The 12,239-nt window shown below is 35.7% G+C and overlaps 1 protein-coding gene across 1 annotated transcript in view; it reads left to right on the top strand.

Annotated features, from left to right (window-relative positions):
- Positions 1-12,239, top strand: part of LOC149555501 (uncharacterized) — a 128,343-nt gene that overhangs the window by 72,027 nt on the left and 44,077 nt on the right. The window contains exons 7-8 of the mRNA XM_089829572.1: positions 11,348-11,407; positions 11,521-11,696. Coding sequence (XP_089685698.1) covers positions 11,348-11,407; positions 11,521-11,696 — 236 coding nt within the window. The remainder of the gene's footprint in view (positions 1-11,347; positions 11,408-11,520; positions 11,697-12,239) is intronic.

The raw sequence follows: 12,239 nt of genomic DNA on the forward strand, positions 1-12,239 counted from the left end.
TTGTGTCTTTGGACACATCTCCCTAGTCAATTTCAAATGACCAAGTAAAGATGTGCTAACAACTTTGACATTCTCCATAGAGAAACATTGCAACACCTTCTCAATATAATCAACCTGAGACAATGCCAATTTTCTGTTTTTTCTATCGTTGCAAATCTTCATACCAAGAATTTGTTTTGCTGCCCCCAAATCCTTCATAGCAAATGAATGTGCTAACTGTTCTTTTAACCCCTTAATATGATCCATGTTAGACCTAGCTACAAGCATATCATCAATGTATAAACATAAAATAATGTAGCTGTCATCATCTAACCTCTTAAAATAAACACAATGATCTAAATGACACCTGCTATATCCATGCTTATGCATAAAACTGTTAAATTTCAAATACCATTGTCGAGGTGCTTGCTTTAAGCCATATAGACTTTTCTTCAATCTGCATGCTAAGTTCTCCTTTCCGTTGAGCTCAAATCCCTGCGGCTATGTCATATATATCTCTTCATCCAAATCACCATGAAGAAAGGCCGTTTTAACATCAAGCTCCATCCTCTTCTTTCAACCTGTAAACCCATTTATTTTGTAAAGTCCTTTTACTTGTAGGCAACTTGCATAAATCCCAAGTCTAATTTTTTAGCAAAGAGTCCATTTCTTCTTTCATTGAAGACTCCCACTAAATCTTTGTATCGACCTGCACAGCTTCATCATAACATTTAGGTTCAGCAACATCTGTTAGCAAAATAGAGTACAAAGAGGGAGAAAATATTTCTGGAGGTCTACTTAGCCTTGTTGACTGTCTAACATTCACTGGGGTGTGTGGTATTTGTTGTTGTGGTTGTTGCGGAGCATGAGTAACTGCTGGAACATCATTTTGTGGAGTATTATCCAATGCTACATAATCATTTTCTTTCTTCTCATGCTGCTGTAATAGATCTTTGTACAACACTTTCTCATTGAACATGACATCCCTGCTTCTTACAATTATCCGAATCCCGAAGTCCATAACCAAATTCATCAATGCTATATCCAACAAATACACATTTTTTTTGACTTAACTTCCAACTTGGTCCTATTTTTAGAATCTATATGTGCAAATGCTTCATAACCAAAGGTTCTGAGAAAAGAATAACTCACCTTACTAGTCCATGCTTCCTCTGGAATACCACAACCCAAAGGAGTAGAGGGACATCTATTAATCAAATATACATCAGTATTGGCAGCCTTTTCCCACATGTTTAAGGGCAGCCCGGCATGCAACCTCATGCTCCTTGCACGCTCCATTATTGATGTGTTCAACCACTCCATTTTCCTGTGGAGTCCGTGGAACAGTTTTCTGTATGAGAATACCATTAGTGGAGCAATAACCTTCAAATTCTTTGCTGCAATACTCACCACCATTATTAGATATGAGACATTTTAGCTTTTTACCAGTGTCATTCTCAACTAAGCATTTTCATTTCTTAAAAGTTACAAAAATATCAGATTTCTGTCTAAGAAAATAAACCCGTACTTTTCTAGTTGCATCATCAATGAATGTAACATAATAATGAGAGCCACGAAGGGAAGATACCTGAGTTGGTCTTCATACATCTGTATGCACAAGCTCTAATTTCTCATTTTTCTTTTCCTTCCCACCCTTCACAAAGCTAACTCTCTTTTGTTTTCCATACACAATTTTCATAGAAATCCATATTGACACATTTCAGACCTGGTAAAACTTTCTTTGAATGAAGTAATTTCATACCTTTCTCACTCATGTGCCCAAGTCTGTAGTGCTATAGCACTGTATCAGAATTTACATCAACTGTTTGTTCTCCCTTCTCAACTGCAACAATTGTTCCTAAACATTTATTTTTCTTTGGAACAATTAAAGTAGAAGGAACAATATGACTTGTACAAAGATATAAGGTGCCTACTTTCACACCTTTTACTACAAGGGAACCTTTTGAAACGTTCCAATTTTTATCATTAAAAGTAACTACACAACCCTCATCACCGAGATGCCCCACTGAAATTAAATTCCTACTCAGCCTTGGAACACGTCTTACCTCATGAAGTAGCCAATGATTCCCATTCAACAATTTAATATTAACTTTGCCCTTTCCAACAATGTGATAGGGTTCATTATCCCCCAAATAAACAAGCCCAAAATCCCCTTGGACATAGTCAATAAAATAACCTCTATGGGGTGTATCATGAAATGAAGCCCCAAAATCTAAAACTCAAGAATCATCAACACTTTCTAAAGAAAAAAGTAAAGCATCCTCTTCGGATTTGTTACTTACCACATTTGCCTCCTTGTTCCCTTCTGGTTTATCTCCCTCATTGTTCTTTCGAGTCCCGCAGTACCAACAATCTCTTGGTCCTCTGGATTGAGACCTCTTTCCCTTTGAATTTCCTCTTGATTTCCCACGATGTCTAGAATTGTTTCCTCTCTCAGTCGTTGTGCCTTTGCTTTGTGCATTTAAAACACTTTCTGATGTAGAACCACCTAAGGTTTTCTTACGAGTTTATTCATAGAATAACACCAATCACATCATGAAATTTTAGGGTATTAGATTGAGAAACAAAATTACTTACAACCATTACCAAGCCATTTCAGCTTTCAAGCAAAGTACACAAAATCAAGAGAGCCCCAATTTCTTCATCAAAATTGACATTCACAGAAGATAACTGACTACTAACAGTATTAAACTCATTTAAAAGATCTGCAATAGATCCACCTTCTGTAATCTTCATATTAAATAAACGCTTCTTTAGAATGACCTTGTTTGAAGCGGAGGGCTTTTCATACAGTTTGCATCAACTCTTCTGTCGTCTTTGCTTTTGTAATGTTAAATGTCATTGATGGTGCCAAGCATAATCGAATACTTCCAAGTGCTTTTTTGTCTAAAATCTCCCATTCTTGATCTGTCATAGTTCACTATTTCTTGGCTTTTCCTTCCAACGGCTTCCATAAATCCTTCTGATAAAGATAGTCCTCCATTTGTATTTTCCATAATTGAAAGTTCTGCCTATTAAACTTCTCAACTTTCATCTTACCCTCATTTGCCATTGCTATCACTCAACTGCGAGACCTTCCTGTAGAGGATAGCTAAGAAAAAAGAACGAAAGTTTGGGCTAAAAAAAAGTGACGACAGTTTGGATCTAATACCACTTGTTAGGATTAACCATGGACGAAAATAATAGTTACATGCAAATATAACCAATATGAGAAACTACTAGATCGCATAGAAGAGAACACAAGACACAAAGATTTAACGTGGTTCACCCAATCCTTGGGCTACGCCCACCAACATCAAGTCCAATATTATCATTATCTAGTGATTACAATCCACAATCCCCTACAACTCAATACTGCTACAAGAAGGTACAATATCACCATACATTATGAAACCCCTAACCCTAAGCCATTTTATACAGGCCTTTTGCCGCTTACAAAATTAGGGCAGTAGAATTTGTTGGGAGAGCAGAGAATAATTTTAGAAAGAGAAATATGGTTGGGCATTTGTTTGAGACTGATTAGGTGCAAGAAAACATCATTTTTTGAGGTATTGTGTCGTGAAATGATGAATTATTATTGATGTATTCAAGAATAGAAAGGGATACGGAATCATTAATGTACAGTGGTGATATTTTTGGATATGCAATCATCAAAGTGTAAAAGCATTGTCATTTGGATGTTTTTGGGAATGAAAATGAATCAACATTGCTTTAAGTGCTTGAATCGACACGAGTACATTGAAATAAAGATTAAGGTTGAATACATACTCGATCCCAACGTTTAGAAAGATGGTGGTCTAGACCATTGAGTATAGAAAAGGTAAGTATTGAGGTAAGATAATTGTGTTGATTAATTTGTGTTAAGTTTTTCTTTGTGCAAAGTAGTAGCGATTTATTATTTATATGCGTATTTATTTAAAATTAACGTATAAATATTATTGAATGTTTGAATATGATAGCTTGTATATATATTTGTATACATGTATTCATTTATATATGTATAATTGTATTTGAATTATATACATTCATTTGACATAATATTTGTTAAATATAAAGAGATTCATTATGACAGTATGAAAGGTAAAGATTGAGTATTATGTTATCTTATTTCTATTATTGGGAATATAAAATAAAGAGGTATTTATGTTATTGTTAGTAATAAGCATGAGTTAAATTACAAATGTCCTAACTAACGTTAATATTCTTATTTGTATTTCTATACGTACTATTAGAGCTATGTGCCTTGATCTTTTCCTTTGAGAATGTTATTGCAGGAAGAGGGAGATTGAGATTCAGAGGGAGCTTGACATTTCATTAGTGACAACCTTGAAAGAGAGGGAGCAAATAGAGGATATGATTCAGTTAACCTCCGGTGATTTCGGTCATATTGATTTAGAGGGAGTAAACCATGTAGATGGATTCTCCAGTGATCAATAAATTGTAGCGGTCAAGAGGATTGTGATTCATGAATATACCTTGTGACTATGTAATTTTAATGGGCCTACCCCTCTGTACATCATGAATGATGTCACTTGTATTTGCAGAAGTTATTGAAAGGTGACAATCTTACAATAACTTAATTTTCTATAATGATAGATATCTTACAATTTCTATGTAGATCATGATAGATTATACTTTGCAAGGTGGATGTTTATATGGTAAGCATTATGAGAATGTGTGTGTACATACCTTATAAACATTTTTTGAGTACATGGTGAATGTTATGCAAATTGATGTTCTAGAAGGCCATTACACAAAGTACTAGGTGAATATCATGCGACTTGATGTTCAGGAGGCCATTACTCATAGTACTTGGTGAATATCTTGCATCTCAACATTTTGGAAGGCCATTGCTCAAAGAGTACTTTGTGAATATGAAATGTTGATATTCTCAGAGACCAATACTCATGATATTAGATGTGATATCAAAACCTTTTGATTACTTGGTGAATATCATATGTTGTTATTTTGGGAGCAATGCTCATGATATCAGATGTGATATCAAACCTTTTTGAGTACTTGTTGATATTCTTGAAGACCAATAATTAGTATATCAAATGTGATATCAAAATGGTGGATATCTTCTGATCAAAGATATCCTTAAAATTTATCATTCCTTTTATTACCAATGGGGTAATATATGTCTTGTGTTTACCCTCCCTAACTAAGAGGGAGTGTTGATGTTTGGTAGTTTCAATTGGATAAACTTTGAGACTAAACTGAAGTTACATATATGTGATACATAAATGTAAAATATGTGTGTGTGTGTGTGTGTGTAGTTAAGTAAATAACAAATTGTACATATGAGATTAGTGTATATATATATATATATATATATATATATATATATATATATATATATATATATATATAGATACACGTAATCTCATATGTACAATTTGTGTGTATATATATACACATAATCTCATATGTACAAATTGTACATATGAGATTATATATATATATATATATATGTTATCATTTTAATGAATCGACATGTCCCATGAAGGGACACATTTCCTCTTGATTTATTATCAATATAAATAAGAGATTGCTGCAAATTGGAAAACACTTACCAAAATATGGCAGTGCTATTACAATTGTAGTGATCCTCAGAAAAACAAGAAGCTTATCTAGAGTAGGAGTAAACCAAGAACAAGGTGATTGGAATGAGAGGACGAGTTGACTCTCCATGAGAAAATTAGATTTGGTTACCCCAGCCTTGGTACTTAGTACCACTATTTTCTTGTCTTTAATACTTGCTACTCTAGTTGGTTTTGTCAACCATAGATAAACTTATTGTCGATAAGTTGTCTTATCACGATAAAGCAAGCTAGGTAATAGATTACTCCTAGATATCGCCACCTATACATTGCAAGTTATTGCTTGTATATCACCTTTACATTGCTAAAATATCGGCAAATTTCATTAACTTATTGCGGTTTGCCTCAAAATATCGCGTGCGCTAGTATATTTGCTTGTGACAGCCCAACAAGCATGTATTTCTAATTTTTATGATTGCTAGAACATTTTTGAGAGGGCTTTTGGAGGTGAAAGACCATTGTTTGCAGCCATCTACACCAATTTCTTGTGGATTGAAGTGGATTCAAAGAGTTTTTTCAAGCAAATTCGGATTCACAAGTAAGTTTTCAAGATTCTTTCTCTTATGTTTAAGAACATTTTGTCTTGTATTAAATGCATCCAAGTTTACTCAAACTCTCTCATACCATTTCCAATCAGCTCCCAACTCCTTTTAGAAGGTAATGAATAAGATCTAGCACCAATTTTTAGCAGTTTTTGCAAAGTTTTCCCAAAAATTTCATATTTTTCTTAAACAATTCATAACTTGACACTTTTTTTTGTTATTTTCTTTCAAGTTGCAGCATAGTTACACTGCCTTGGGGGGTGGGGGGACGACGAAATGGTGGGACAAGTTCCTAGGTCAAGGGGATAGATGGGCCTTAATTTGGGGACGATGGGGGGACGACAAGGGGATGGGAGGGGTTGTATATACTATACATGCTAGTTATGAAAGATGTATTCCAATATAAGATATAACTATGTAAAAGAGTAAATACTTGAACATTGGATTGATTTGGAACATTGAACATTGAACATAAATAGTTGAATCTGCAAATAGTCAACACCGGGACGTCTTCCCATCCTTGGCGAAGGTGTTGGATTCTGGTGGCGCCCTTGGGGATAGGGGAACAAAGTCCCCAAGTCCTTGGTGCATCCCCGTCTCCAAGACGTGGGGCAAAAAGGGGGGGCAGACACGTCCCTGTGTTACTATGAGTTTCAGTTACGTTTAAACTAATCTAAAGTTTTAAACTTAGTTTGTTTCTAAATTTCTTTATTGAATTTCTAAATTTGTGCCCTCATTTTGTATGTGACATTTGTAGGTTGATTCTTCATCATAATCGCAAATGCGGATACATCTACAACAGGGTCTGTTAATGCCCCAGTAGATGCATGTCCATGAGGATATATAGGAACACACCCTAAAGCAACTAGAGACAAGGCATAGAAATGTGCTTTTCAAGGACCCAAATTTAATAGTGTTACATGCATAAAATGTGCTTAAGTAATTAGTGGAGGCATATCTCGTTTGAAATACCACCTTGGAGGGATCACAAAGCATGACACAAGGGTTTGGGACAATACCACAGTTGAGATAAAGAGAGATGAATGCCTTGCTATGTGCCCAAGAAGAGAAAAAGTTGCAAAGGGAAAGCGCAAAAGTGACCATTAGGGTAGCCATTTCTGAATCACAAGGTATCTCAAGACTCACACTATCTCGTTTTTAAGAATCATTTATTATTTTTCAAACACCATCATTTGTTTAGAATCTAGATTTCTCTTAAACAATGATAATTGATATATTTCATAATGAAACAATGTGGGTTGTGACTAGGTATCCCAACAAACTTTGAGGATGAAGAAAAAGCACTACAGGGCATAGTGGGCTCATAGTGTGGCCCATGGATCCAAAAATCTACCATTCCCATGGCTTCCACTTCCGCTTGTTCTAGTAGACCATTGCTAGACACATCTTCTATAGATGGTTTTTTTGTGCACATAAACACTCCTAGAGCACAACCATCTTTGGAGGGTACTGTGTGCAACAACGATTTGCATTGGCAAGTTATTAAAGTTGTGTACTTAATGTCAACTTAATTTTGTGCTTGTAGGTTGCTCAAAGATGTTTCTAGGGCCAAATATATGGTTGATGATCAAAGATTACAATGGAAACAATTTGGTTGCACCATACTTTCAGATGGATGGACGGATGCAAGGAACTGAACCATCATCAATTTTTTTGATTTCTTGCAAGGATTAAATGGTCTTTTTGAGATCGTTGGATGCCTCGAACAAGATAAAAGCAGTTGAAACTTTGGTTCTAATGTTAGAGCATGTTGCGATGGAGGTGGGGGTTGGTAATGTGGTGCAAATAATAACTAACAATGCAACAACATATGTGGCAATCGTTAGGATCCTCCAAGATAAGTATACACACTTCATTGGTCTCCTTGTGCAGCGCATGTCCTTGACCTTCATTTGGATGATATAAGAAAATTGGATTAGGTGAGACTGACTATAGAGGATGCAAGAAGGATAGCAAAATACATCTTCAATCACCTTTGGTTCTATGCTTGATGAGAGAATTCACCCATGGGAAGGAGTTAGTTAGACCTACTGCCACAAGGTTTGCAACAATTTTGTTAACGTTGCAAAGTGTTATTAGTTCTTTGAATCCTTTGAAACAATTGTTTGTGAGTCTAGAAAGGCTAAACTCAAGCTTTTCAAAGAAGCCTGATGGACAGAGTGTTGCATACATCGACAAACACTTTTTTGACGGTGCTACAAAAATTGTGAAGGTAACTTGGAAGCTTCAGAATTTGAATATTTAATTTTGTTGTATTCAATAACCAAGTCTTTCATTTTTAATTTCTAACTCTAGTCTTTGATTAATGATAATATTTTTCTACTTTTCAATTGTAGTTGATAGGCTCCTTGGTTAGAGTTCTTTGCTTGGTGCAACCGGTGGGGCATCTTTACGAGGCCATGAATAGGGCCAGAGTCTTGTAGGAAAATGTTAGAAGGGGACCAACTCAAATTTGACCCCATTTGGGAAATTATGTATAGGAGGTAGACCAATCAGCTCCACCAGCCCATTCATTTGATGAGGTACTTCTTCAACCCTTGTTTTCGCTTTTCTCCATCCTATGCGGATCCCAATGGAGAGGTCATGGTGGGCTTCATTGATTGCATGCAAAGGATGGTACGTGATGTTGAGGTGAGTGAGAGACCTCATTGTGACTGAGATGGAAGTGTATTAAAATGCAATGAGAAAGCTATTCTCCTCAAACTTGGCAAGAAGAGGATGGAACACAAACTGTAAGTATAATATTTGGATTTTTGGTGTCTTTGCATGTATGATGTGTAGATAAAACTAAGTTACTAAAATATGTTTTCATCTTGTTTTCTAACTATTTAGTATTTATCTTGTAGATGGTTCGTGGCGAAATTGGTGTGGAAATGTTCCAAATCTGCAAAAACTTGCCATACGCATCTTATGTCAGCCATGTAGCTCATCCCATTGTGAGCATAACTAGAGCTTATTTGAGGCCATTCACATGAAAAAGAGGAACAAGTTAGCACAAAGATGCCTTAATGACCTTGTTTTTATATATTATAACCTTAAGTTGTGCATTAGAAAGGTAGAGTTTGTAGCAGATTGTCCACTTGATTTAGATGACATAGATCCCTACTTTGATTGGACATTACAAGAGCAACCTATATTGTTCATAGATGATGAAATTTGTGATTTGGAGAGGTAGGTTATGGAGGAGGGTGGATTTGCAGTCGGATTGGATGACACGGATGAGGACATTGAGGAGGATGGGTATTGAGAGTGAGGAGGATACAAAAGATGAGGAGGAATTGCCAGTGTCAACACCGTCTACATCCAAGATGGAGGAGGTCTAGTCACAACCACAACCACAACAGTCTTCTAGGGCTAGATTCCCTCCCATTCCAGTAGTTTTTACTAGAGCTGCTTAGAAGGGGAAGAGGAAGATGTAACCTATTTTGATATTGTACTTGATGCCTATTTTTAGTTTGCTTTAGAGTTCAGACCATAGTTATGGGACTCTATGAGTCCAAGTAGGAATCTGCATCTCCGAGCTAGAGTCCACATTTCCGAGGCAAATGGCTTGTGGACTTGGACTCAGCAGAGTCCATGTGGACTTGCCGAGTCCAGAGACTCGCCAGACTCACCGAGTCCCAAGCTCAGAACTCTCATTGGCGACTGAAGCCATAAAGAGAAAAAATAAATTAAAATAAAAGGTTAAGTTTTTTTTATTTTGATTTGTATAACATTCATTTGACCTAAAAAGGTCATTCCACCCTTTGCTAATGCTTGAGATAGAGAGGAGATAGTTGGCAGTGTGAAATTTGAATGATGTTGTCTTTGTTCACTACAACCTTCACCCTCGCCATAGACAAATCCAGGGCATCGGTACATCACCAATTGTATTAGAGACTGTTGATCCACATGCAAAGTGGAACACAACGATTTGATCCTCTCTTCAGTGATGAAGACATGGAGTTGGTTGATCAGGTGGATTGGGAGGCTGAGGCAGTAGCGATGGCAGTTGAGGAGACAGAGTGCAAGACCCTAAGGCTAGGAGTGATGGATCTGAGTCTGATGATGAGGATTATGTGGGTGAGGGTGAGGGTGAGGATGAGGATGAGGATGCCCTTGAGGTTTAGCCTCAGACAAAGGGAGAGAGGATGGCTCTATAGTCTTCCATGAATTATCTTAGGCATACTCGTAGGAGGACATTGGCTACTATGAGCCTTAGTCTTCTACACTCTTGTTGTTATTTTGAGATATGTTTTGAAATTTTGATACGATGGATTTCGTAATCCACGAATATTGTAGACATTTGACACTGCAATGACACTATGTTGATTACTTTATATTGTGTTATTCAGTTTTTTCCCTTCAAAAATTCGGTTTTATACTTATGTGATCTATGCAAAATTGTGTATGTGTATTAAGTAGCTTCTATTTATCTTAGTTATTGTGTATTTGATGTTAATTGACTAAAAGATGCAGGCAAAAATCTTAAAATCCTTAAAAATCTTTGAATTTCATGGGTTTTTCAATTTTCCGAGTACTTGCCAAGTCCGGTCCCCGAGTCCGAGCCTAATTTTGACTTTCCAAGTCAGAGTCGAGTTAGAGTTCCGTAACACTGGTTCAGACTATCAAACTATGGCTATGAGCCATCAACATTCCACTTGAGGATGTGATTTTGTATTTTTTTTGCATATATAAATACCTAGATTAGCTTGTTTAGTTCTTTTACTCATTTACCGACTCATTAGATTTCTTTTCCTTATTCAATTTTGCAAAACAAATGCATTTCCAATTAAATTTAAGCAATTTTTTAAGTTTCCGATATTTTGCTGATAAGAACCTGACTTATGTCCATTATTTGCTCTCAGCTGTAAGTTGTCGATAACAATAATTTGAACTATGGTGTTAACAAAATGAGTATGCATTGACAGTAAACTCACTCTTACTCGTAACACTAGAAAGTAAACTAGACCTTGAAAGTGGCATTATAATAGAAAATGATATGCTAGTGGTTACATTATTTATCATATTTTTGGTCACCTTATTTCGAAAATTTATAAAACGTGAATGAGTGCCTATAGGACTGACTAACAATGAATTTATTTAAGTGATTAGTATGATGCTTTTATTAACTATAGAAAATGCATGTTTGTATTGTTGTTTAATGGCTAAATTATTTATCTTGTATTTGTGCTAAGCCAGATAGTAAGTTGTATAATCTCTGATGATCAGCGGGCAAAAAACTCTCATCAAACTTACAAGGTAATAATCTGAGTTATTGCAGTAGTTTTTGATATTTCTTTTTAATTTTATAATATTTGAGACTGTATTGCCCATAACTTAGTGTGTGAATTTCCAATGTGAATATATTACAGAAGATCCTTTCAGATGCCTTGGGAGTTTTGGATTCCCCTGGAAGTGATCCAAAACTAACTTCATTAGCAATTCTCACAGTGGGCAAGTTGTCTCCTTTAATAGTGAAGTTTTCCGGCAAAGGAAGTCTTCTACAAACATTTTACCGACTTGTTCCTTTTGGTGGAAGTCCTCGAAGGTTTTGTTTTTCCACAGTTGAATCTTTAAATTAGTTTTCTCTGTCTTAGAAGGATGAATACTTTATGGTAGGCAATGTAGCTCCAGTTGTGTTGATGTTTTCCAGAAATTATTTACCTAACATTATAATAAAATATTTGATTTCAAATTTAACTTTTACACAATTGTACTGCCATCAAGAGCTGTGCACGAACCCTACATTGTATATAAATTTTGCAATATTTTGTGGTAAATTATTGTGTTATTATTATCGATCTATCAACTTGCAATACAAATTTTTGCAGTGTACATTAGTCATCTATATCAAGTGGAGTTAATGTAGGTAACTTGTTTATTCAAAATCCTTCATTTTTGGCAGCTGTAGTCATGAGTCATTTTTCTACCGTTGCGATTTAGTCAGTGCATATTTTTGTGTTCAGTTCTCCGAGTTGTTGGATAAGTCCCTGAATCTGTGTTCCTGTTAGTGTGGGTTCTTAATTTTCTTGTTCTGTGGACTTTATTTATGTTTGCCATGACTTGTATCTTAAAAAGAATTATAGAGCAT

This window comes from Cupressus sempervirens, chromosome 5 (genome assembly GCF_028749045.1).
Source record: "Cupressus sempervirens isolate cs-2001-9-10 chromosome 5, ASM2874904v1, whole genome shotgun sequence".
Taxonomy (NCBI): Eukaryota; Viridiplantae; Streptophyta; class Pinopsida; order Cupressales; family Cupressaceae; genus Cupressus; species Cupressus sempervirens.